The sequence below is a fragment of the Elgaria multicarinata genome, chromosome 6, assembly GCF_023053635.1.
Source record: "Elgaria multicarinata webbii isolate HBS135686 ecotype San Diego chromosome 6, rElgMul1.1.pri, whole genome shotgun sequence".
Taxonomy (NCBI): domain Eukaryota; kingdom Metazoa; phylum Chordata; class Lepidosauria; order Squamata; family Anguidae; genus Elgaria; species Elgaria multicarinata.
In genome coordinates, this window is record NC_086176.1 from 37,524,746 (window position 1) to 37,552,659 (window position 27,914).

A 27,914-nucleotide genomic window follows, 5' to 3' on the forward strand; every position below is an offset into this window, starting at 1 on the left:
GGAAAAAGGCGCTATTACACGCACACACTAAATTTCCATCTTTCTTAGAAAAGTTCAAGTTAATCTGAAACGGCGGATGGCTTGTTCTCTTTACAAAGAAGAGAGCTCAAAGTCTACATCACCTACTTATTTTGGTAGCTATGAGATTGGACTGAACAGCGATGCAATTACTTTTCAGATGTTCACATTGATTGAGTGCATATATTTTGCCTTGAAAATGAGTTATAGTTAGGAATAGATACCAAAATGTCAAATATCACCTGTATTGTATTTTCATACTCACAGACAAGAGAACTATATCTGTGTGTCTTAAGATATTTAATATTTACAGTTCAGTTCAGTCCAGTTAACTGAAATGACTGAGCAGCTGCTCACCAAGAGCAACAGCTGGAGGCAAGTTTTCAATTCACATCATTCTCGGCCTAGCTCCATTCTTCCACCTGTGTTCTTCCTGACAGGTGGCGGCTGGGTGACAGAGTGCTTAATACCAAGTTGCTGGAAATTGTTCATTCAATAATGTTGTGGTCTCTGTTCAGGTTCTATAGATTTTGCTCTTCCAGCTGCAGCATAAGTGTTTAGGGTATTTAATGTTTATGATTTAGGGCCTAACTAAATGTGATATGGTGCATGTATTTGAAAAAAAGTTTTTTTAAAAATAAGGTTTTGAAGTATTTGTCTCTTTCTCTTTCATGCTAATATAGATTCAGGAAAAGAAACACAGTGGTAGAATCATTGTCCAGTTTAGTTTTGAAACAGAGTGTAGATCAGCTAAGTGAAGGTAAGAAAAATGTGGGGTGAGATATTTTCTCTAAAATACATACTTACTGCTAATTTGGGTGAATACATAAATACGCTATTTCACTTTGTTTGGGTACAAAGAATTATGAAACGCCTTTACAGATTAATTTATGCAAAATGCATTGGGAATGAAAGAACAAAAGTTTTTTTGTATCTGCAAGGATGAAGGGTAGTTTAACAATATTTTAAAAAAATAACGTTTAAAATTATCTCATTATCTAACTAATATCTTGGTCTCGGTTCCCCAATTATAATATGGGAATAATAATATTAGCCTGTTTTATGGGCTATTTTAAGTGTTACTGAGATTGTGTCAAATGTTATTTATTAAAAATATTGTTAAATCCCACCCCTTCATCCTTGCAGATACCAAAGTGGTGTACAAGGGTATGTTAAAAAAAATCGTAAAAATAATTAAACAAAAAAAGGCAGCAAATACAATAAGCAGATGTGTACATGGTATTTTGGTATATAACTGGAGGCAACAATACCAGACAAGATAATAGAATAAGATAAACAGTATGAATCAGTTTAAGAAATGAATAATACAAATCTGGGAATGCTTTTGGGGAAGTGGACGTTTAGCATAATTCATTACTACTGTAAAGAATTTAGGTGTTTTACTGTGCTTTGTAGTAAATCAAACTTTCCTTCTTTAATAGAGGAAATGCATGCAGAACTCTGTTATGCTGAATGTTTACTACAGAAAGCAGCGCTGACATTTGTACAGGTAATGTAGGCTTCATGCAACAGCTGTCTGTGTGCATATAAGACTTTCAGTAATGCTGGAATACACTTTGCCCTGCAAGTTCTGTTCCCTAAAACCACAGTGCTTCTAATGCCTTACTAAAGATGCAACTCCTGCCTTTGTATATTATGCATATGATACAAAGGTTGGGGCTTGTAATATTGCTATAATGAATTATAACTCTTGTTAAATGTACCCATGGTCTTCGTCCCCTCTAAAGCAGGCACTGAAGCTGAAATTGCAGGTGCAATCTATGTGATGTCTACATAGTTTAATTATCGCTTCGGGAATCCTCGAATCCTTTTCTGCTTTAAATATCACCATGCTGCCTCCAACTAGTTCAGGAGAAGACATTTCCCCTTACTGCCTTGCAACTATATTCTGATGCCAAGTCAGGCAGGTTGCCGCCTGAAGCGAGGACCTGCCACCGCCGCTTCCATCCCTCCCGATCTGCACGCCTGCCCACTTTCTTTTCTTTTCGCACTTATGCACACATGCCTCACCAGCCAGCTTAGTTTTCTTAGTGTGCAATATGCGTGCCCGCCTGCCCTGCACACTACCTATAAGGTATTTCTGCCTTCAGGAGCCACGCGGCCCCTGCACCTTGGGCAAAGTATCGCGAGAGGTCCCGGAACTTCTGGGTCCTCTTGCAATAGTTTGGCCAACCTCGTGCAGGGGCTGTGCTGCTCCTGAAGGTGGAAACACCTTATGGGCAGCGCATTGGGGTAGCGGGCTCACATACGCACACCCAGAAAAGTAAGCTGGCTGACTGGCAGCCAGGTAGGCAGGGCCAGGTGGGTAGGGAGGTGCATGAGTAGGGTGGGAGGGGGGTGAGCAAGTGGCTGCTTCTTTGTCCTGCCGGCTTCCTGCATGGCAGACCCTTTGGAACGGGAGAGTGCCGCTCTTCCTATATTCCACCGCCTGATCTGCCCGCGTTTTCCCACTTCATGTCTGTTGCAGTCCCACAGGTATCCTTCTAGTACATTCCTCTGTCATTTCTCTCGCTGTCTTGCTCACTTGCGGAACTGACAAGGTTGCAGAGAAAGCCTTGTCAGTTGTCTTGATGCATTCTCTGCTTGTTGGTATGATTTTTTAAATTTAAATATTACTCTTGACACAATCATTAGTGTTCATGCATAGTTTCTTGAAGGAAAAGTCCAAAAACTGCCTCTCCCCTTCTTAAGAGCAGCAGCAGAAATGGCTTCAGGGAAACTGGGTGAATGTGTGAAGTTTTCTCAGCATCAGTGAAACTGACATGGCTTTCTCTATGCACTTTCAGAGGAGAGGACAGGTTAAAATGACGAAAACCCATTTCCAGTTCTTTCCACAAATGGTGTGTGGAGGACTAAAAATGCACTTTAGATAGAACACATTTGTTTACAGGTGACAGGAATACAGAAAACCTGAAATATAAATCCAACTTTCTGCATGGTTGTCAACTGGTATTAAAACTCTGATACAAGCTTATTTTAAATCGCATTTCTCTGTCTCGTACACACATGTGGGTACAGGCACACACAAACCCCATAGGCTTCCATACTTCTCAGTTGAGTTCATTGTAATATTTTGGACATGAAGAAGTGGGATTTCAGAAGCATGAGTAGCTTATGCTTCTAACTACCCTCTTGTGTTGCAATTTGCAAAGTGAGACTCATGGACATCAACTGGGTGAAATGTATCTCAGCTTGAGTATGCAGATCTTATCCCGTGTGGTATCCACGAGTCCCTTCCATTGGTTAGTAAAACAAAATGATTGAGGAGCAAGAGGTGTTATGTACATAATGATCAGGAAGATCTCTTTCCAAACGTATATTATTCAATTGTCAGCACTCTGCTTTCTCAGCCATTCTGTTGCCAAATGTGCCATGTGTCTTCACTGGGTGCCATGTTGTTTTCACTGTTGTCTTTAGTTTTTGTGACTTTGTATACGCAAGATACATTTATTTTGTCCCATATCATTATTAACAGACCTAAAAAAAGTAGGTCTCTAAAGAGTAATCCTGTGGGTTTGGCATCCATACGATAGAGTGTTCATTGTCACAGCACTCTGAGTATCCAATGCCATGCCAGCAAGAACCCAGCAGAGCAGAGGCTTTTTTAACCTGTCCATCCTTTGGAATTGCTTTTTGCATTAAATGGGCATCTGAGCCCATCTAACTCATCTTGTCAGGTTGAGGACAGTGGCTAAGCAGCCGTTGGATCCAGTGGATCAATGGCCTTTCTGTTCTACATCCCCTTCCTTCCTTCCTTCCTTCCTTCCTTCCTTCCTTCCCTCTTCTTCCACTTCCCACAGATGGAGCTCCAGTCTCGGGAAAGAGGGCCACTATGGAGCTTTCCATAGCAGTTGGGAGGGAACCCTCACTCAGTTCTCCCGCTCCAAAGGTGTAGTTTTGTCTAATGCTAGGATGGGCATCTGTGGGACCTCTTGGGGGGGGGGATTTTGCTCCCCAGACCCCTCCCCCCATGGACAGCACATTCAGGAACGTGCACACACACAAACATTTGGAGGTTGATGGGAGCTACTTGTTGCCTACCCCGGTCTACTACCTGAGAGGTGGAAATTATTAGCATTCTATGGCCCCTTAGACAAAGTTTTAGAAGACCTAGTTGTTGACCTTTCTCCACTGTATAGTAGGGGTCACATTACACCTCTATAGATCACAACTCTTGCCATTCTGTTTCCTGTTAGTAAAGAGACATGGAAAAGGCTTTTACCTGTTCTATAACCATTGTTCTTAGACTTCAGTAAGTTACTTTTTGGGCAAATCACACTGAACTGCTATATTCCTACACATGATCTTGTACACTGTATTTGGGATTGTATTCCTTGAAAGTTGGCATGTAGTGCAAGATAAACTTAATCCCTATTAACTATTAAATAGTTCATTAATAATTATGGATCATGTTGCTCTTTACATAAGTACACCCATTATATACCGCATGTAGAATATCCAGCAACACATGCACTGAATTGGGAATGATACAGAGTTCAACAAAGCATTCAGTATTTGTTTTTACTAAAGATTGCAGAGGATGTAAAGTTTCATGGGATTATTATTATTAGTTATTTTTAGATACTTATAGCGCCATCTAGTGGTGTCCTATTTCAGTTTAGCTTGATATACAAATATGAACATGTCTGTAACTATAAACCTTGCTTGATTGACATGTAAATACGTGTTGCCGTTGTGTTGGCAGATTACACTTCGAAAACATATGGAAATGTTATAAAGAGTATTTCCTTGATTATGTGTATCTTACCCACTCTTATATATTAGGCTTCACATATAAGTATAAAAACGTTATGTTTCAAGCTATTTTGAATGTTTATGTTTTACAGGCAGTTTGTTCAAATTAAAAGTCCACATATAGGTATGGTTTACAGAACTACACTGTTTTGTTTAATATGTTTGTAAACATTTTCCCGCAGGATGAAAATATGATCAACTTCATCAAGGGTGGCCTCAAAATCAGGACAAGTTACCAAATATACAAGTATGTTGCTATGATATTTAGGTTGTTGTTGTTGTTTGTATATTCCAGCAAATCAATTCCTGCCATGGCAAAAGTAGTGGGAAAAGGGTGAAGGCGAAAGGAAGTCAGGGCATATTTACTTCAATTTCCAAGAGCTCATTCAGCCCCCACTACAAACCCCAGTTTTCTATGAAGAAATTATCAGTGTGTAATTATTATATTTGTAGGTAGCTGAGTACTAATTGTTTGCCCTCTGTTGCAATTATGATAGGATTCTCCTTGGGATGGGTATCTGTGTTTTTCTTATTGCTCTGTTAAGCAGTGATGCTGCTATATAATTAAAACAGGACACCTGAGCAAAAATGTTTTTCAAAAGTCTAGATTTAAATGAGCCCAAAAGTTGTCACATGATGAGCTAAATCATCAAAATAAATACAGTCAATTTATACTGGACTCTATGGCCTTATAGGCCCCTTCCAACTCTACTATTCTATGATTCTATGATAACAATGCAGTTGCATTTCTGCTAATATTACATTATTGTATTAATTGCAGTTCCTATTATCCTATTTAACTTGAAAACTTTTTTTAATCAAAAGAGAATGTCATCAAGTTCTCCAGATGTCTCAGGACAGCAAAAGCAAGAACGAAATATTCCACCAATTTGAAGGAGGTGTGCAACTAGGAATAGGAGCATTCAATTTGGTATGAGTCTTTAACTTTTAAATATAATCTAGCTTTCAGCACATGAATTCCTATGTAAATATTTGATCCAAAATGCTGTAATTTTAAAAATTAAAAACTCACGTTTTTGCTGGGTGCATCGGAATAATACAAATATTTTAATGTTTCAAAGTTACCTGAATTTTAGGATAAAATGTTTTAAGACGTTGCCTGTTTTCTTTGAAATATTTTGGTGTTTAGTGTTGTAATAAAACTGATGGAATTCTTGTTGCTTGTCTGTTGCAGATGCTGTCCCTTTTACCAGGAAGAATCCTCCGGCTTCTAGAATTTATTGGGTTTTCAGGCAATAGGGTATTAAATTTTGTTTACACCATTCATAATTCTTGCACAGAATTATGCGCATGATCCCAACAAACAGCCCTCTGTGGGTAATGATGCCCTCAGAAAGGCCTCTCCTGAAGATCTTAAAACTTGGGTAGATTTATAATGAGACAGATGGTCCCTTATACAGTTGCTAAGCCATTTAGGGGTTTAAAGGTTAAAGGCAACACCTTGAATCAAGCCCAGAAAGCAGTTGGCAACCAGTGCAAGTCTTACAAGACAGATAGTTCTGATACTGTGCACCTGCTTGGAGCCTAGCTTCTGCGTTTTGCACAAATTGTAACTTCCAGACACCTCATAGAGCGCGTTGCAATAGTCTAAACATGATATGGATATCTGTTGCCAAGTCAAACTGACTCAGGATCGCAGCTGGTGGACCAAGCATAATTGTGCAAACACACTCCTTGCCACCACCGCCACCTAGGATCCAGGGACAGCATAGGATCACAGTATGAACCTGATCCTTTAGGAGAAGCTCAAGCCCTTCCAGAAAAGGTTGAATCCCGATCGGACTTTCTGATGACCAGCAACAATTCTGTCTTATCTGGGTTTAACCGCAGTGCGTTCACCGCCATCCACTGTTTTCCTCAAACAGTTTTCTATAGATCAAGGGTGTACAGCTTTTATCACTTTGAGGACCACTTTTGTGTGTTTTTTTATTAACTCAAGAGGGCTACATTAATAGTGGAAGTGCATTTTTGTTACAACTTTAATGTAGTATTTTTAACCCATTTTAACCCATTCTCTGTTACATTAAAGTCCCCTTTTATCTCTATACCATATAGCATGCGCTCAGAACCACTTTTTCTGTTAGTTTTCCTTTTGTCTCTCCAGTCCATCACCCACAGCCACATTTTTGTAAACTGCCCAGGGAGCTTTGGCTATTGGGGGGGTATAAAAATGCAATAAATAAATAAATAAATCCTCATGGGCCTTTTTGCTTACATGACCCCATTTGCACAGGCCCCTACAATTAACTGGTTTTCAACCAGAATGGTACAGCGGCTAAGTGTTCTTGTACTTGGATGTGGGTAACTGAAATCCCTACTTAGCAATGAAACCCCCTGCTTAGCCATGGGACAGCTACTGTCTTCCAAGCTAACCTACATCTTCGGTTTGCTGTGAGGCTAAAATGTCACTCTGGAAAAAGGGTAGCATAGAAATACCAGAGAGCTTTGGCTATTGGGCGGTATAAAAATGTAATAAATAAATAAAATAAATAAATAAATACTTGATAGAAATATTTTAATAAAATGTTCTTCTACTTCCCTTTTTTATATCAGATTGTAACATAAAACAAATACAAATATTGTGAATAAGATGAACCTGTTAGTTCAGTTCAGTAGGTAATACAGTCAAGCATAGTAAGCATGGACAGTGTGCAGCTGATCCTGTCCCTGCTCTAGAGATGTGCAATTGAAGCAACAGTTGCTTCCCTTAGGGAGGGAAGGTGTGGAGCCCCTCTGCATGAGGATAGGAAACTCAAAGAGCATTTAGCATGAATGAGGCAACACCAACAGGTTGGGTCCAGATTTTATCCCGGGAATGGGAGCAGCCCCTGAATGGAGTTCTGCTCATAAAACAGTGGAAGTGGGGAGAGGTGAAATTTACCGATTCCTCCTTGCTCTGTAGTGCCTTTTTTAAACCTCCCCTACTGTTCCATGGTATTCCCCATAGTAACCTATGGCTGCGAGAGCTGGACCATAAGGAAGGCTGAGCGAAGGAAGATAGATGCTTTTGAACTGTGGTGTTGGAGGAAAATTCTGAGAGTGCCGTGGACTGCAAGAAGATCAAACCAGTCCATACTCCAGGAAATAAAGCCAGACTGCTCACTTGAGGGAATGGTATTAAAGGCAAAACTGAAGTACTTTGGCCACATAATGAGAAGACAGGATACCCTGGCGAAGAGGCTGATGCTAGGGAAAGTGGAAGGCAAAAGGAAGAGGGGCCGACCAAGGGCAAGATGGATGGATGATATTCTGGAGGTGACAGACTTGACCTTGGGGGAGCTAGGGGTGGCAACGGCCGACAGAAAGCTCTGGCGTGGGCTGGTCCATGAAGTCACGAAGAGTCGGAAACGACTGAACGAATAAACAACAACTGTTCCATAGGGTCTCCCAACCCCCTAGAGCAGTTTGTGGGGGCATAGGGGTCTGGAGAGCGTGGGGAATCAATGAAGATTGCCTCACTGGATCAGAAGTCTCCCATGGATGAAAGCGCTTCCATTCATGGGAGGTGTATGCTGGATCCAATCCAGTCTGGGGTAGATTTTGTATTTGAATATATCCTTTGTTTATGCATCACTCCACCAAAAGTATTCTAAAACGTAGTGGCTGCCAAAATTGCCATTCTACCTTGAAGGTCACTCTTTCCTTTTCTCATATTGTTCATTCCTTACAATTTGAAATTATTATTATTACTAATAGAAATGTTAACACTGTACAATTTTGTTGTTGCTGATAGGAGCTGGGTCTCCAGCAGTTACAGGAAGGGGCTTCTGGTGCCAGTCTGCGGGCCACACTGTGTACTTTTACCTTGCTGCTGTATCACACTTACGTTTCGTTAATCCTTGGTAAGACCTGAAAACTAAATCCTGGGTGAACTCCGTCGGAACAATTATAATGCCGTATATTGTAATCTAATCTCTAGTATAATATTTCAATGGGGTATTTCATGTGTTTTATTGCACTCTGTTTTCAGCAGTACTACCCACTCTGTTCATAGCTTGAAGTGGGTTTGAGATCCTGGATTAGTTGGATTTAATAGCTGATAAACTTCTTAGCAATTGGGTGAGGGGGGAGGGAAGGAAGGAGAAATTTGCTCTAGGGGGGCATGGAGCCTGTGCTCCCGTGTCTGTCTCCTGATTTGTAAACTACATTTTAACAAATTCACCAGCGGTTTGAGCAGAAATAAGTCAAGAAAGATAACTCGGGTTTAATCCTGAAAAGCGTTGTTTTCATATTTTAAATTTAATTTAGCAATGTCAGTACAAGAATAATTTTGTGTATTTTGCTGCATTTCTAGCATGTTCACTTCCCACATTGTTTGTTGATAGCAGTTTAGTAACCTTTATGATGTTTCATTAAAATAGGTTTTTCTCTCATATATGAAGTAGTCTTAATTTTCTAGTAAAGCGATACAGTACTGCTTATAGTACAGTGCAATATAGTGCAGTATAGATTAGTTTAGAAGTATCAGCTTTCATCCAGCATCATTACTAAGAGAAGATTTTGCTACCTTTACAGGAATAGGGGAAGCCAACCTTTCAGAAGCAGATGCCCTCCTTCACCCTTACCTTCAGAGGTTTCCAAAGGTGGTGTTTGTTTTCTTCACTTTATAAAGGTGTTGTTGTTTTTATGATTTAAAAGGTTGTAATTGTCACTTTCTTTCTTTTTATCAAGGGTGCCATCATTCTGTTTTATGATGCCAGAATAAACGTACTAAAAGGAAATTTTGAAAAGGTAATGGATTCCCCCTTTTTACAATAAAATCTGAGGATAGTGCTTTAAGGAACCTCTCAGTTTTCTGAGCTTTTTTAAAAATAGTTGTGTTGGTATTGAAACTGATAGCCCTCTACGGACATACTTCTCACACTTTGAACCTTATGAATTAAAAGAAGTTATGTACATAACAAATATGTAAACTTCTTGCTTAGTTTCCTGTATAGATAAAATCCTCTTTAAAGCCGCTCAACCAAGATCCTTTTGGATCAGCAAATGGTCCTATTTTCTTCCCACCTAACCTCTGCGCCACCCCTGCCGGCCACAGACACAAAATAGCAGTTATTCATTTAAATATGATGAAATCATGATCTTGCTAGTTGTAAATATGAATAGCTTGGTCACTTTTCTAACCACAATTTCGATCAAATAAAAGTCTATAATTTGAATTAGAGATTTCGTTCAAACATAACTTCTGTACTGTAATTTTGAATTCCAGGCTCAGGGAACATTCCAGGAATGCATTGCAGCTCAGCAAGAGTGGAGACAGATCCATCACCTCTGCTACTGGGAGATGATGTGGTGCTACTCCTTCCAGCAGGACTGGCTTCAGGCATATCGGTATGCAGATCTGCTGTGCAAAGAAAGCAGGTGGTCAAAGGTAAATGGGGGATCAGATACTTTTATGAAGTGGTGGGAGCCACTTCATAGTTACAGTTTATGGTAATATAGGCCCCTCGTAACTACATTTATGAGTTAAAATTCAATTATTCAGATACTCTCCTCCACTACAAGTTCAACTTGGCATTGCCCCCGTGCTAAAGTTGATCTAATCACCAGCTGAGTTGCAGCAACCATCTATTGGGAAACTGATGTAAGGATCATTGGAGATTGGATCTGCATGTTTTGTTTGATTGTGATGAAGAGAGAGAGAGAGAGAGGTTTCTGCCCAAATCTGCTATGTTAGAAATTGCAGTTCAACCCTTTATTCCATGAGCTATCCTGTCTTCATAACCTCTGTTGCCTTCCCCCTGGTGCCTGTCTCCATTCTAGCTCACAGAAAGGTAACTTTGTACTACGCAATACCATTTTATACAGTTTATTGCAGTATTTCAGGAAGATTAGGGAAGGGATTGGGTAAATTGTGTTTGATGCCAGCATAGCTCATTCTATAGTGGTCAAATGCTTTTACTTTACTTAGGATGCAATCCTATGCATGTTTAGAGAGAAAACAGTCCTACAACTTTCGGTATTCTGTAGACGGCATGGCTGGCTGGGGAATGCTGGGAGTTGTAGGAATTTTTTCTGTCTAAACATTCATTGGATTACACCTTAAATAATAAGTCTATTCCACTGTTATAAGAAGTCCTCCCAGGACAAGGCATCCCATAGTTCATAGCTCCACAACTGAGAAGCTCCTACATTTCCTACTCCCACTTATACATACTTTTCAGGCTGAAGGGAAGCTAAGGATTTTAGATTATACATTTCCCCCTTTGCAGCACTTAATGCAATATGCCTAGTCTTTAAAAGCTCCATACTATAGACGTTGCTCCAACTACATGTGCCGTGTCTGCATTCTAGCACCACTGCTCTCAGGAATGTATACTTCTGGATGGATACACTGGAGGCAATTGAGCTGTCATGCACAATAAGAAGATTTTTAGCATTATACTTGGTATGCGGAGTGAGTCAGTAGGAAAGACCTCCCAGTGGTTTCCACGTGTTCATACTTGCAGATCACGAAAGTTAACTGAGTTCATATCGGTGGAAGCTTTGCTTGAAATATGCAGGACATAAAGCACTTAAGGCTTTATAAGCAATAATAGTCCAGTCATTTCCCATCCTACACTTACCACAGCCTTCCTCGGCCCATGTGGTGCTTTGTGCAGTACCTGTGTGCGTTTTATCCTGATAGCTGTTACTGGAAAAAATCTTTGGCTTGGCTTGTGTCTCATCCAAAGCATCATAACCTGTGATATTATATGGAACTGCCTATAGGAGTGGGCTGTTAAAAAGGTTTTCCATAGTTCTGGTGGTGTCTTCCAGCATTTGTAGTAATTTTGCTGACTCTGGAGTTGTTTAGATCTTTGCAACCATAATGCTGGATCTCAAGAGGCAAAATACCATATCTTCATATTTTTAATGTTGCCCCCCTTTTAAGATGTATATTCTGCTTAAACTGAAGTTAATAAGATCAAGCTACACTGAAGCTAATAAGTTTTTCTTTGAATGTCAACGGGGAACTTATGACTACCTGCAAACACTCGTAACCATCACTACAAATTCCACCTGGTATCCATTTTAGTGAATAGTTTCTTATTACACCCACATGCCATACAGCATGTGCAGGATTAAAAGCCAGGGATCAGAACATCCACAGAATTTGATCGATAGTTTTCATCTATCTAGTGAGTCATATCTTGGGATTTGGCTTAATCTAATTATTTTAAAAGGCAAACTTACAGTGCTAGTTAAAAACATCTTATGGAAGTAATGTGAATCAGTGGAGATGTGACAACATAGAAATCATAGCAGAAAGAAATTATATGAAGTCAAATTAAAATAATTTGCAAGATTTGCAAGATTCGATGTGTTCATAGGAAGATGGTTGAATGATACAGTAGACACATGAACAAATGTGTTGCATGAAATGATAAATGGTTTGAATATTTTCATTTTATTTGTATAGGCAATATATATGTTCCAGAAAGCTGCCATTTTGGCTATGCTTCCAGACGCTGATGTGAAAGCAACAGGAGAAGACATTGTATCTTTGTTTAGGTATTTTTTTTAAATTGTCTACTTGAAGCTACACTAAACAACTATGGAAGTAATTTACTTTCAATGCATGTGTCTTGAAGATTTCATTTTCATTTGTTTTTTTCTTGTATCGTTGTCACAAACCTGCTCATCTGACGGAGTTTGAGCAATTGCTTTTACACAAGGTCTTGTGAATTGTGACAAAAAAACCTCCCCTGGGATTTACTAAAGTTTCTTCTGCCACTAGCTCCTAGTGATTTACACTTCATAGTAGAGCAGGACTCCTTTATGGAGAAAGTACTCACAAAAGTGAATCCTGGGAGCAGGTCTATTATGCTCTTTCTGGTGAACGTGCTTTTCCCAGGCGCACCCACTACCTATTCTCCTCAAGCCAGTAAAATGACTAGGGCATCTAGGCATGTGAATGCATGATTGAATATAAGTCTCTGCTCTTGCTATGCATTACTGGAAGATTCCTGAGCCAGCTTTACTTCTTAGGAAGTTAGTAGGTTAAAAATCAACATAGTTATAGCTGGATATAAAATGTGGCTAGAGACTTCTACACGATGGGTGATTTCTGACTCCTTCTCTCCCGCGCCCCTTGAGACAGAAGTGATTTGAGACTCTTAACCAATCAGGCATGCTGTGTGGGGCTTAGTGTCACTTGTGATTTTGGAATAGCTTACAGGGATCTTCGTTTTGATTTATTTGCTGGGTGCAATCTGGAGTGCTGGTTGTGATCTATAAAGCCCTAAGCAGCTTTGAACCAGTTTACCTAAAGGGTCGTGTTCCCCCGTTTGGGTGTCCAAGTTTTAAATTCTTCTGTAGAAGCCCTTCTCTTAGTCTTGTCAATATCTGAAGCAAGCTTGGCTTGAATGTGAGAGAGGGTCATTTCAGGGGCCGTGTCCTTCCTTTGGAGCCCTCTCAGTGGAGTCTCCTTTAGTTCTTTTCAGGAGCTGAAAAGGAAATAAGCTACCTGGTGAGCCTCTCTGGGGAAGGCATTCCACAGATGGGTTGCTAACTCTGAAAAGGCCATCTCTCCTGTAGTCACCTGCCTCATTTCATTTGGAGGGGACACTTGTTATAGGGCCTCGGGTGATGGAAGACCTTAGTGTAGATAGATATGGGAGAAAATGCTCATTCAGGAAATTTGGCCTCTATCTTTAGGCTTCTATGTATGTCTTAAGAACACGTGTAAGAAAACATAATATTATAATCAATTCGCCATCTTCTTATTAAAGTATATTATTTTCTTTGGTCAATATAATGTAATAGAGATGAGAGGAGTCTATACATTTCTATTAGCCTGGAGAAGAGAAGATTGAGGGGAGACATGATAGCACTCTTCAAATACTTAAAAGGTTATCACACAGAGGAGGGCCAGGATCTCTTCTCGATCCTCCCAGAGTACAGGACACGGAATAACGGGTTCAAGTTAAAGGAAGCCAGATTCCAGCTGGACATCAGGAAAAACTTCCTGACTGTTAGAGCAGTACGACAATGGAATCAGTTACCTAGGGAGGCTGTGGGCTCTCCCACACTAGAGACATTCAAGAGGCAGCTGGACAACCATCTGTCAGGGATGCTTTAGGGTGGATTCCTGGTTGGACTCGATGGCCTTGTAGGCCCTTTCCAACTCTGCTTTTCTATGATTCTATGATGTTGCCCTGTGATTCTTGGAAGAAAGTGAAATAAAATGTCATACTTAAGCTCCAAAAATGTCTGTTTTAAAAAGATGTCAATTCTATCTGACATTCTTTAGGTGTAAGTGCTTTACCGGTGCACAAAGCTAAGTTTTGAGATAGATTTAATCACAAATTTGGAAATCAATGGTCTAGAAGAGGTTAGACAGGATCGTGGTAGTAGACAATTAGAGCTGTATTTTTTTTAGATTTTACTTCTGTAACTTCACTGTTTTTCATCTTGTAGGCAAGTAGAAGGCCTAAAGCAGAGAATTGCAGGAAAATCTATCCCAACAGAAAAGTTTGCTGTAAGGAAAGCACGACGCTATGCAGGCTCCCAGCCAGTGAAGCTAATAGTACCTGCTCTGGTATTTACTTCAATCATATTTTGAGTGATAGAGTAAATATGTATTTGAGTGTATATATTCCTGTGAATAACATAAGCTGAATACATTTTCACTTGGCTTTCTCAAGATATGTATTTATTTTCTTGTCTTTTATTTATTTATTATATTTGTTTTCATTTCTATACCGCCCAATGGCTGAAGCTTTCTGGACAGTTCACAAAAATGAAAACCATTCAGAATATAAAACAAATAACAGTGTAAAAGCACAACCGGGATAAAACCGAGCAGCAATGCAGAAATTAATACAGATTCAATATACAAATTTAAAATAGCACAGTTAAAAATTATGTTGATAAACTGTTAAAATACTGAAAAAATAAAAGGTCACCTGGCGTCTAAAAGAGTATAATGTAGATGCCAGGCGAACTTCCTTAGGGAACTCATTCCACAGCCAGGGTGTCAGAGGAGGCCCTCCTCCTGGTAGCCACCTGCCTCACTTCCTTTGGCAGGTGCTCACAGAGAAGGACCCCTGAGGATGATCTTAGGGTCTGGGCAGGTACAAATGAGAGGAGGCATTCCTTCAAATAGCCTGGCCCCAAGCCATTTAGGGCTTTGAATGTTAATACCAGCACTTTGAATCGGACTGGCGTGATGAGGTCTCGTTGGCCAGTCCCTGTTAGCAAACATGCTGCCCTGTTTTGTACTAGCTGAAGTTTCCGGACTGTTTTCAAAGGTAGCCCCATGTATAATGCATTGCAGTAATCCAGACAGGGGTTATCAGAGTATGGATAACTGTAGCTAGGCTATCACTGTCTAGATGAGGGCGCAGTTGGTATATCAGCCTAAGCTGATAAAAGGTGCTCTTTGCCACTGAATTCACCTGTGCCTCAAGTGACAGTTCTGGATCCAAGAGCACCCACAAACTAATGACTTAATCCTTTAGGAGAAGTACAGCCCCCTCCAGAACAGGGTGAACATCACCTAGCTGGACAGACGAACCACCCCCTCACAGTACCTCCGTCTTGTCCGGATTGAGTCTCAGTTTGTTAGCCCTCATCCAATCTATTACCATGATCAGGCACTGATTCAGAACAGCCACTGCCTCACCTGGGCTTGATGAAAAAGAGAGCTGGAGCTGGGTGTCATCTGATGACACCTCAGCCCACATCTCCAGATAACTTCTCCCAGTGGCTTCTTGTAGATATTGAACAGCATAGGGGATAAAATAGAGCCCTGTGGAACCCCATGGCCTAGGTGCCACAGCACAGAGCAATATTCCCCCAGCACCACCTTCTAGAATCGGCCATCCAAGTAGGAGCGGAACAACTGAAAAACAGTGCCTCCAGCCCAGCCCAACTCCCAGCCCAGACAACCTGTCCAGAAGGCAACATTTATTGAGGCTTCATGTAATGTTGAGGAAAGTAGATGTAGACATATGCTAGGTTGGTATTGTACATGGGTTATTGTACATAGTCTAATGAAAAAATGTAATGTATCACTCTAGGACATTCCAAAAGCATTTCCTAGGGCAGATCCACATATAGCCTTCGGGACGCCCTGAAGGCGCTTTGGGGCGTCCCGAAATCGATGATGTGTACCCTACCTTAAGCGTCCCAAGAAGAGGCGGCGGAGGAGGAGGAGGCTCCTCGCGGGGACGGGATGAAGACTTGCAGCGCCCGGCGCCTTCGCCGGGCAATCAGCTGCCCCCCCCCGCTGTTTGCCTGGGTGAGATGTCCACCTACCCGCCGGCCTCCTTTTGCCGGCGAAAGAGCCACCCGGGCCCACCTGGGTCGGAGAGCTTGGTGGAAGAAGCCGCCGGCGGCTTCTGCCCGGGTGGCTCTTTCGCCGGCAAAAGGAGGCCGGCGGGTAGGTGGACGGCAATGAACATCTCACCCAGGCAAACAGCGGGGAGGGGGGGCAGCTGATTGTCCGGCGAAGGCGCCGGGCGCGGCAAGTCTTCATCCCGTCCCCGCGAGGAGCCTCCTCCTCCTCCGCCGCCGCCGCCTCTTCTTGGGACGCTTAAGGTAGGGTACACATCATCGATTTTGGGACGCCCCAAAGTGCCTTCAGGGCGTCCCGAACGCTATGTGTGGATCTGCCCCAGGATGCAGAAGTTAAGGTCAGTTGTCCAGTTTCAGATAACTGCTCATTTGTGAGCCAAGTCACCTAACACCGTAGGAAGAAGCTTCACTTACAAGCTGCTCCTAATCTTAATCACTGTAATTAAGTTGAAAATTAACAAAATGTTTTTAAAATGTTCTACATATATAGATTCACGCTGCAAATGAAGCATCCAGAATAAAATGATCTTACCATTTTATTCCAGAAATCAATGGGGGAGGGGGGGGCTTAATGCATAGATAGGAATGTAAAGCTTTTATCATTAAAACTTTAATCTTTGTGACCTCTTATTTGCAATTAATTCTAAGCAAATTAATAGGAAGCAATGTGTTCATTGGTATACTCTAGGCCAGTAACTGTTTCTTACAGATTATCAAAATATAACCTCAGAATTTTTAGTGTTTTTTACATAATTTTGAAAGGAATATAGCGTAAAACACAAACTGCTCCTTGGCTTGTTCAGGAACACAGGTAAATTGATAGCTTTACTTATTATTTATTATTGGCTTACTGTAGATTATTTATTTATTTATTTCATTTCTATACTGCCCAATAGCCAAAGCTCTTGGGTCGGTTTACAACAATTCGAAAGACAATAAAATACAGCATTAAAAATATAGAGTAAAATACAGCTTAACAATTTAAATATCCCAAACGTAAAACAATTTAGACAGCTAAGAACAGTTTCAGTAAACTAGACATGTTTAGAAGACTGGCATAAATGCCCCCCATCGTATGCCATTTAATGCCTGGAAGTAGAGGGCAGGCTTAACCTTTGGTTTGTTCTTGTTTTTCTCAGGAAATGATGTATGTCTGGAATGGCATTTCAGTTGTTGGCAAGAGAACTGACCTCACTGAGAATTTATTAGTTACAATTGAAAAAGAAGAAACAGCATTAAAAAATGAAACTAGTAAGTAATATTTTGAGTGATACGAAGGTTACAGAGGAAGGTTTAATGAATTGATTTGGAGAAAGACGTGACTGGTTTGAACAGACTTCTCTATTTGTTCTCTCATTCTGTGTTGGCTTTCATCAAAAGTGTATTGGCTACAGTGATAAATAGTGTTCTTTTCATACAATCCCAATCCTAACACAATTCATGGAAACTCATATTGACAAAAAAAACCACCCACCTTGCAACCTCACACCTTTGTTTGACAACATGTAAGGTTGGGTGTTCAACTGCTTGTGTTTAGAACATGAAACAGGCCAGCTGCTCTATATCTTCTGGAAGAAGTTTAGCTAACCATAAATTCTCTTCACTCCTTCAAAGGATGCAAAATCTCAATTTGAGCTTGCAGTAACTGTGAAATCAAAGCATAGAATTCCGTTTATGTAAACTACAAACAGCAGCTTGGAGGGTGCGAGGAAACATTGCAATTCTAAATGGTCTAATAAATTTTAAGACGTATTAACCCATTGGCTTATTTGACAGACAGCTTCTATGAATAACAGGTGCCTGGTTTCCTGAATTGTTGAAGCATGATCAACCCTTTTCCACGCTGCTTTTACTTTCTGTTGCAGCTAAACAAATGAGGCTCACAAATGCCGTAAGAAAAATCATTCCTCAAGAGACCCTTAGCTTTAGACTGCTGTCTATTTCAAGATTGCATAGATCAGTGTTAGACACTGCTGTGAATATTTAATGTATAATTTTAGCATAACCCTCAAAAGGCCTATATCATGTATTATGTATAGTCGTGTATATATATCTTGATGTGCCATTTTGTCAGATTAGCAATGTTTACCAGTACTCAGATTTAAATGAGTTAAAAAGGTAGTACTGGAGAATATAGAATAATGTATATGTTACTGAATAAGCATTTACTGATCAGGCATTTTATTCAGTTGCTTTTGATAAGAACTTGTATATAACTGAATATATAGGTGCCTGAAAAACCTGTTATGCCCACTGTTAGCATTTGACAACTCTTTCGATATAGTAATTATTTTCACATCCATCAGTATTGTGTTTATAATTCAAAACTTGGTGTTGTTTTATTTTTAAGATCATAATGAATACTACATGGATGACATCTGTCTACTGCAACTGCTAAAAGGTCTATGTTTAAAACATTTAGGAAGACTCTTGCAAGCAGAACTCTGCTTCAATGAAGTTATTCAAAGGTAAAACAGGAATTAGAATTTTAGGATGTGGTGATCTTTGCAACATCAGAAAATAACCAAGAACATTCCTTTTTCATAGTTTTTGCACTTAAATCTAGAATAATTTGGTTGTTACATCACATTCTTAATATAGGCCATAGCTAGACCAAGCCTATATCCTGGGATCGTCTCAGGGTCATCTCTGTGCATCCAAATGACACACAGGGGATCCCGGTAGCAGGCGGGGATGACCGCCTGGGATAATCCTTAGGTCTAGCTAAGGCCATAGTGTCTGAAGAGCTAGAAGAGCCAGTGAGATTGAGTGGTTAGGATGTTGGACTAGGACTCTGATATCCAGGTTCTGGTCCCCACTTGGCTGTGAAGCTCACTGGATGACTTTGGGCCAGTACTGACTCTTAGCCTAACCGACCTCACATGGTTGTTTTGGGGATTAAATGGATCATGTAAGCTGCCTTAGGGCATGTCTACACCAGCCATTTATCCCGGGATCATCCTTGTGCATCCAAATGACACACAGGGGATCCCAGGAGCAGGCAGAGATGATCCCTCAATTTTCCTGGATAATCCTTAGATGTAGAAAGGGCCTTAGACTCCTTGCAAGGGGAAAAGATGGGATATAAATGTAATAAAGAAAGAAAGAAAGAAAGAAAAGGTCATTTGGAGGTTTAGGCTGAAGTGCCATCAATATGCAGATGATACTCTGCTCTACCTCTAGAGAGGAAAGTTCTTGCCTCGGTTATTCATGTTCTGATGACATCCAGGCTGGATTACTCTAATGTGCTCCCTTTAAAGATGGCTCAGTCGATTTTATGTTAAGTTATCATGAAAAATGACATAATGTCCTCTTGATTTCTTAGTGAGAAACAGCTGAAATACGATAATTACCTAGTTCCATATACGATGTACGAGTTGGGACTTCTGTACAAACAACAGGATGAAAGAGAAAAAGCAATAAGATTTATAGAAGCTGCAAAGTAAGTGATGGTTATCTTAATGCAACTGCAGTAGATAAAAACAATTTCGCTTATTTGCTTCAGCACATTTAATGGTTTGCCATAGTTAGCATATGTACACTGTTAGTGCAACTTAAATTCTTACTGTTTGTAGGGAACCTCTTGCAGAGGATATGTGTATGTCTTACAGCTCCAGGGTCCACAAATGATTGCTTGATTAGGATGAATATTTTAGCAAAGTGTTTCGGACTCCTCAGTCCCTTCTCCTTTCCTTCCCTGAGTGATACATTAATTTGATGGCAGGAAGTAAGGAGGAATTGGCTGAGTTTGGGTGTATCAAAATTGTTAGGGTACTTGCTGATGAGTTAGAGCCCTGAACTGTGATACATGCATAATTCAATACACCCCAGTAGCTAGAAAAGAAACCAAAAATTGGACATTTGTACCCCATCAAAATGGGAACTCAGAATGCTCCAAACCACTCAGACAGTAGAATTTCTTTATTGTTTAACAATGTATATCCCCTGCCCTTAGGAATAAATACTGTTAGGATGACGAATAATAAAAGCAAGTAAAAAACAATAATAATTAAACACAGCATTATTAAAAGCAGAGCAACAGATAAACACATTTTCAGCTAAGAGGACTTTGATATATATGGTGTGAGATGAATCTCCCTGGGAGAGCATTCCAAAAATGGGGTGCTGCAGCTGAAAAGACCCACCTAAAGTGTTATGGCAGGAGCACCTAGAAAAGAATCTGCAATAACAATATTGGCTGTATGAGCAGTGCACCCATGAGAAGGAAGTCCTTAGCATTCCCAGACTCTAAGCACCAGCACTTTGGATTGTGCTGGGAAACACGTTGCCCAAGATACCCTGATGTCTAGAAAAGTCTCAAAGGGAGATTTTTGTATCTCTCTCAATACAAAAGGACTCCCAAATGGTTAAGCAACTCCCATATTAACTAGGAAGCTTAAATTTGTTATACATATAGTCCAAGCTTTCAAAGGTTACTACAGAAGCTTGAAGCAGGTTGGGATGGGGGAAGAGAATAGAACACATTTGTAACTAGGAAACAGGGGCTCTAAATGTACCCTGAAACTGTACTTCCAGGATACCCTGTAAGCTGAAATTTGATACATCATCCAAGACATACTGAATACTAGACAAATTTGAAAATAGGACATTTACTGCGCAATTCTATATATGTCTACTCAGAGAAATGTCCCATTGAGTTAAATGAATCTTACTCCCAGGTAAGTGGAGTAAATATGTAGAGCGTAATAAGAGGTCTACAGTACAGCATGGAGCAAGCCAAGCTGGAAATGAGCAGGGCATTCCTAGTAGCATCCAGGAACAATTATCTATGCTTTTATAATGCAGAGTAGGGTTTGTATTCATTTCATTTTATTCTGCTCCTCTGCAGCTTGCAAACGAAATAATAATATAAAACAGCTTACGAAAATTACTAATATAAACATTAAACATTTTACAAAACACATCTGAGATAACATCACTATTTCAACATTTAAACCGCATGTAAGCAATTAGGTGGCTCAAGAATGCTGGGAGGTGTAGGACTTTTTTCTGTCTAAATATGCATTGGATTGGACCCTAAAATAGAGTGACCTTATGGAAAGGAGGACAGGGCTCCTGTATTTTTAACAGTTGTATAGAAAAGGGGATTTCAGCAGGTGTCATTTGTATGCATGCAGCACCTAGTGAAATTCTCTCTTCATCACAACAGTTAAAGCTTCAGGAGCCCTGCCCTTTTTTGTATCTGGTCACTCTAGTATAGCTCTTGCAGCTTTAACTGTTGTGATGAAGAGGGAATTTCACCAGGTGCTGCATGCATACAAATGACACCTGCTGAAATTCCCTTTTCTATACAACTGTTAAAGATACAGGAGCCTTGTCCTTCTTCTTATATGGCCACCTTACCTAATACAGCAATCCTGTGCACACTTACCTGAGAGTACATTTCACTGAACTCCACGGTGCTTACTTCTAAGTGGACATCTATTGAATTGCAATTTAAAATAGCAGAAAAGATGAAAAGATTACACAATAAATGCCTGTCTGAGTGGCATTTAAAAACAACAACACAGCCAATCTGAAAGTGGGGGGGTGGGAAGGGAGCCTGTTGTTCTTCACGGAGGGGATTCCATAACTTTGGAACCACAAACAAGAAGTTTCCTTCTGCCTGCAACCATATTCCAACGGCCAAATTCAAGACACCATTTTTAAGGCTTGCTTGAGCATGTTCAAGTGCGTTAACCGTTTTCAGCAGACCATAAGTTTATAAGATGTAATAATCTTTGCACAGGCTTTATGCCATAATTTTCTTTCTTCAGTTTTATTACTTTTTATTTCTGTATGAAAGACTCCAGAAAAAAAAATAACACAGGATAAATGGTTGTTTGGTCAGTTTTCCAACTAACTCGTTGCTTTTTGCAGAAACAATTATAAGGAATATTCGATGGAATCCAGGTTGCACTTCAGAATCCACGCAGCACTTAACAGTCTAAAAGTGACTCCTGCTCCAACACCTTGATGTCATCTGAGCGTGATGCGTAACATAAGTGTCTACAAGTTACTGTATGAAAGCTTACAGAAATCATGTAAATGATGTAACAAAAGAGATGTCGTTTATATTTTCTATCATTTGTGATATTTGAATGTTTGTCATCCTTTTGAGCTCTTCATTTTTCTATGGTGCACTTCCATATCTATGCTTCACATTTTAGAAAAAGTCCGTATATTTTGTTTATAAAAGGATTGATTTAACGCTTGACACGAAAAGAGAGTATTTAAAAAAAAAACCTGTTGGTGCAATAAAGAGTAATTCAGACTTTATTTTTTTATGAGAAGACTAATATTGTTTATGTATGAAACTGATGATTGTGTTCAGTTTCAGCATTTCATGAAAGCTTGAATTTTTGCAATATCTTTCTCATATAGAACTAAAAAAACATTGGCTGCTGGTAGCCCTAGTTGTGTATTTGGATTTGAAGCTTCAATTTACCTACCAAAGACCTGACTTATCATATTGTAGCCAAAAAGAATGAATGGCTTAAAGTCATTTCATGAATGTTAGCTGGAATTCAGTGCAATATACTGACAATGCATGTGTAAACAAAATTAAGGAAAGACTTTTGTTGTTGTTGCCCTCTAAAACTGATTTTAGGATACATGCAAGAAGTAAAAAAAAGAAACTCTGAATAATAGTATCAGTTTAGTTGTTTGTTCCACTGTTATGTATTTAATTAACTGATGTACCCACAGCCAAAGGTCAGTACTCCTACTACTGCATGTTTTTGAGGGAGGTTTCCAATTTAATTATGAATATTTGTTGAGAAAATTGACACCCATAAAGTATATTTGGCATATCATTATAGCATGACGTCTTTAATACATTTGTATTGTAAAATAAGTGAACATTCTTATTGTCTGAATCAATCCCTTATTAATATAATCTTTGTGCATAAAGTATTTTATGCTATATAACCTGCAGGCAGATGCACATTTCTGAGGGTGTGTACCCTCTCTGTCCAGGTTTAGTCCTTTAGCAATATAATGAAAATATACCAGAAGGCACAAACAACTTCTGTTATTTAAGGACCAAATCTATTCATGTGAATGTTTACTGCTTCATGTAATATTGTATATTTATGATGCATAGTACTATTAGTACAGTTTGAGGTGGTGTTTTTTTCCTTGCTCTTCGGCATTTTTTGTACTTGGGCTATTAATAATGGGCTGCTAAATTAATGGGAAAGTTGGGCTATTTATTTTGATCAAAATTGTGCTGGCTGATATGGGACACACAGTACTATAAGCAGTAGTTTTAGGATAAAAAGGACAATTCTGGTACAGCTCTCCAAACTTTAATAAATGGGTTGTCTTGCTGGTAGATGGTTGACAGCTATGTTCAACAGGCTCCTTTTATTTCTTGCTATATTTTATTCTAAAATACTGTTTCCTATCTATTCCTTTTAAACTTTTAATGCCCTCCATTTGGTGGTAGATGAGGCATTTTCCTCCATCTCTCTCAGCATTTTAAGATTACTGTAACAGAATTTCAAGGGAGCAGGTCTGCCTTGTTAAATTCAGGATAAATTCAAAGGAAGTGAGTTTGTGCCAAGTCAAGGGGACACTTTGCACATCACTTTTCCAGATATGGATTTTAATACTCTTGCCAAGGAAAGCACATATAGTTAACAAGGATGTTCCGGCACATGTGGCTTTTTGCTTTCAATCCATGTGATAGCATGAATGTTCAACACATTATTTCAGTTCCGGTATGAGACTTGCAGGCAAACAGTTGTGATTTTAAAAGATTATGTTTTATTTGCTGCCTGGTGACTATTTAAATCTTTTTGTCTCTTAAATAGCCACAAGTATTCTTAAAATATCATTGCAAAGTAGAATTCTTTTGTGTAGTTTGTATGTCCAGGGTTTCATATGCAGAACTCTATCAATGTCACTGGGTTATTTAATAAATACTATTAGACAAGAATCTGGTAAACATATATGGAGTCACTACTAGCTTTAAATAATTGTGGTGTTAACTATAGGGATACAGTTACTTAATATGCTATGTCAACTTTGCTCCTAGTTATAATTTTGCATTAAATTTACTACAACTATATGCTTATGCTGTATATTTAAATGTTGATTATTTTAGTGACATGTTGCTTAAATATATATTCACATTCTATTTTACTTTTAATAACGGATAATAATTTCCAGCTTCTAATAGAAATGTTAATGAGAAATTACATTTTTAAAAGGGGGGTTACTAAAGGACTCTGTTCATGTAAATTATAATGGTTCTGGTTGTCAGCTGTTTTGTAACTTTATCAAGGCCAGAAAATAATTTGGCAAATAGATTTAGAACATTTTGCCAATTGCAACATAATGATCAACAGCTATGTCCTATACAAGGAACAAATTCATGCTCTGGATCTGGTTTATTGGATTTGACTGTGAATATAGCTTTTATTATACTGCCTGACTAAAAAAAAAAATCAGTAGTATTCTTAGTGGCTACTATTTTTACTGTCTTGATTGCATTTTATTTCACAAAACTGTCTAAGAGGATATTTATTTACCAGTGCTATGTAAAAAAAATGAATAGACTAGTATCCTATCTCTACACATTTGCTTGGAAAGAAGTCTAACTTGGTTAACTGAAGCTTACATCCAAATAAGTGTGCATAGGATTGCAGCCTTAGTATGATGCTTGCAGTGGATCACAAAGTTTATAATAGTGTAACTGAGCAGAATTAGGACAGAGATGATATCCATACCTCAGTGTGAGTTTTGTCACAGAGTTCTGTTATCCTGACTTCCTATGATAGGAAAAGCAACAAAATAAACATGCATTTAAGAAATACTGCTTTGATGAGTAGTAATATCCTTAACTGGCTAAATAACTTGCCCTTTGATTGTCAAAGAAGCATAAACACAATGAGATTTAGAGATTAAGATCCTTTGGAATTAAAACAAGATCTTCACACACTGTTTTCTCCCCCACTTTAGGTCTTATAGAGGTCATGGAAAATCTGTAAAACAAATATAGAATTGGGTTGTAATATTTTCAAGCTGGTTTCACTCAACACGTTACAATTTATCAAAACTCAAGTCAGTGGCTTTAATCTACTTGGATAACTTGTGTTGTTAAAATTTCATCTTTGTGATGATACACATTAAGGCAGGACACCTTAATGAATGGACAGAGAAACAGTTCCATTGGGTTTTAGATATCTGCTTACTTGCTCTAGTTCACTATGAAAATGTGGCTTCCATCTCTGTGTTCTTAGCTGGCACACTCTTACTTTAGACCTAAATGGAAGGAGTAGAAGAGTGCATATAATTGGAACACAACTTTATTAGCTACAGTTCCCACGAATTTGGCTCTACAAGAACAGGGACACTCAAATATTCTGATGGCCCAGCTGATGGCAGAACCCATTTCCTGGGGAGGGGGAGGATAGGATGAGGTTAATGTCTTAAGGCAGTAGATGGCACGAAGCCAGTTTTTGCTATCAACCGCTGAATATTTTTTGTTGCACAAGTGGATGCCCATTATGCTTGCGCTGCCAGTTGTGCAAGCAGTTGCACAACTTGTGGCACTTCCCACTAGTGCATGGTGTTGCGCTTTCTGCTTGTTCCACTGCTTGCACAAGGGATGGCGCAAGCAGAATGCGCAACCCTTGTGCATCAGGAAGATTCAGTGGAGCTCCTCTAGCACTATATGAGTTTGTGGCATGACACTGTTGGATACTGCCCTGTCTTACTTATCCCTAAAGTTAAATCATTACCATCCATGAGAAATAAATGCAAGTGTGTTTTTCTCGTACTTTTGCACATATTCATTATTCCAGCCCCTTCTACCTCCTCAAAAACTGCTCCAGAAGGTTATGTGACCTGCAGTGGGAAGGTATGGAACAGAGTGGAAGTTTCTTTGTGCAATGTTGTATTTCACCTTATGCGCTGGCTGTACACCATATTCAATTGTTCCCACAGTGTTTCAGGCCACAGCGACAATGTAAGGATATTGCAGCAAGGGTTGTCGTAGAAATACGCAATGGAATCAAATGGCTTCGGATTTCTATGAACCTGACCCGCAGATTCTGCAGCGGAGCGGCTTTTCCCAAGTCTCACAGTTTCCGCAGAATTGCGCACCTGTTTTTTTACTTTCTGGAATTTTACGTAAATGTGATTGTAGAAAAATACATTAATTTTTTAAAAAAAAAAAAACCAGTTGAAAATGCACTTTTCCCCCATAGATTAAAGCCTGAAAATGCACATTCGGGGAAGATTTGTGCATATTTTTGCAGTTGTGAATTTGGGGCGGGATGACTGTCATTGAACAGAAGCGGAACAAAAGGCACCTGACAATCTGAAGCACAGACAGAATGGGTTTCATGAAATACGAACATCCTTAATTGCAACTGAAACTCCTGAAACTATTCTTAAGGCTGCTATCCTATACACAACTGAGGAAAAAGCCCTATTTTGCTCAGTGAGGCTTAATCCTGAGCAGATGTATAGGATTGTACTATAAATCTCAAGCTCCTTCGGTGATATGTCATTCAGCATCCTTTTCTTGAGAGTCTAAAAATATGACTTTTCCCAAACCTGATACAACAATGCAGAAGGCAGCAGTTGGAATTAACAAAATGGAAAAATCAAATGCTAATCAGCACACAACTGCTAAAATATTAAATGATATCAAAGCAACTGGGATGGTAAATATACATTTTATATAAATTTATCATAAGTGAACAAACATGTTATATAACAATCAAGCATAACTGAACAAATTGTTAACAGTACCAAACTCAAATAGTTTGCAATAACGGAGTCATAACTGAATGGTAAAGCTATAGGCCTCCAGTTTTATTTCTACCTGTTTCACAACTGCTTCGTCGAGATCAGAATATCACAACAGCTTAATGTTGCTTATGGTTCGGGAAAGAGGAGGATTTGTTGAGTTTTATTCCTCGTATTTCAAAAAGGCTTTTAAGTCCTGCAAAAAAAGATTGACTTGGATCCCCAGCCAAAAAGACGCGGATCTCTCACCGCAGGAGAGACTTGTGAACCAGTGTTGAAAGATGCCAAATTCTATTTTTTGCTTTGGTAGTTCTGTCATTACCAAAAACTAGGCATACCAAGGTCACATGTTTCGCCATCTTAAAAACTATGCACAGTTCCATGTCCTATACAATGCTCTGCCTTTACATTCATGCAAAGTTTAATTCAAAAACATTTCTGATTGTACTGAAGACTTGATAATTTAACCGTTGTCAAGTTTCTTTAGTTCTTTTCAAGCAGTCAGCCTGAACATGTGGATTTTGCCCCAACAGTTATCAATGCATTTCAATACTGCTATAAAGCAGTAGTGTAGTTCTAGCCTAAAACCACGGACATTGCAACAAGAAAATCTAAAAATATCACAGAAATATAACTACTTCAAAACAACATCGCAGCAGAAATATACCAAAGATTAAAAGGCCACTGAGAATACAAAGGTGGTGCCGGGTAAACCTCTCTGGCAAGTGTAGTCCATAAAATGCCTGAGTGTCGTTTCGTGAGGAATCTGCATGGGTACTGTATAAGTACAACTATCAATGGAAATCACATTGGTTGGGCACTTTGAAAGGCTATTATTCTTAACTGCTTTGCTATTACATAATCAGTTAAATAACAGTCATCGTACAGATGTCTACTCAAAAGTAAGTCTCATTGAGTTCAATAGGGTTTGCTCCCAGGCAAGTGGGTACATGATTGCCTTACTTCATCAAACGACATGCAGCCCAAGGTGCGGGGATGTAGCCCTCAACAACCCTTCTTTAAAGAAAAGGAACTTTCAGCAGGTGTCATTT

At 39.3% G+C, this 27,914-nt stretch overlaps 1 protein-coding gene across 2 annotated transcripts in view; it reads left to right on the forward strand.

Annotated features, from left to right (window-relative positions):
- TTC39B (tetratricopeptide repeat domain 39B) overlaps positions 1 to 24,899 on the forward strand; it is a 75,525-nt gene extending 50,626 nt beyond the window's left edge. For both annotated transcript variants that reach the window (XM_063129242.1, XM_063129243.1), the window contains 15 exons: positions 702 to 778; positions 1,461 to 1,528; positions 4,977 to 5,041; positions 5,620 to 5,725; positions 5,990 to 6,055; positions 8,549 to 8,657; positions 9,331 to 9,398; positions 9,487 to 9,546; positions 10,025 to 10,186; positions 12,218 to 12,309; positions 14,218 to 14,338; positions 17,238 to 17,349; positions 18,449 to 18,566; positions 19,424 to 19,540; positions 21,979 to 24,899. In XM_063129242.1, coding sequence (XP_062985312.1) covers positions 702 to 778; positions 1,461 to 1,528; positions 4,977 to 5,041; positions 5,620 to 5,725; positions 5,990 to 6,055; positions 8,549 to 8,657; positions 9,331 to 9,398; positions 9,487 to 9,546; positions 10,025 to 10,186; positions 12,218 to 12,309; positions 14,218 to 14,338; positions 17,238 to 17,349; positions 18,449 to 18,566; positions 19,424 to 19,540; positions 21,979 to 22,075 — 1,438 coding nt within the window. In that variant the 3' untranslated portion in view covers positions 22,076 to 24,899. The remainder of the gene's footprint in view (positions 1 to 701; positions 779 to 1,460; positions 1,529 to 4,976; positions 5,042 to 5,619; positions 5,726 to 5,989; positions 6,056 to 8,548; positions 8,658 to 9,330; positions 9,399 to 9,486; positions 9,547 to 10,024; positions 10,187 to 12,217; positions 12,310 to 14,217; positions 14,339 to 17,237; positions 17,350 to 18,448; positions 18,567 to 19,423; positions 19,541 to 21,978) is intronic.
- Positions 24,900 to 27,914: the final 3,015 nt, after the last annotated feature.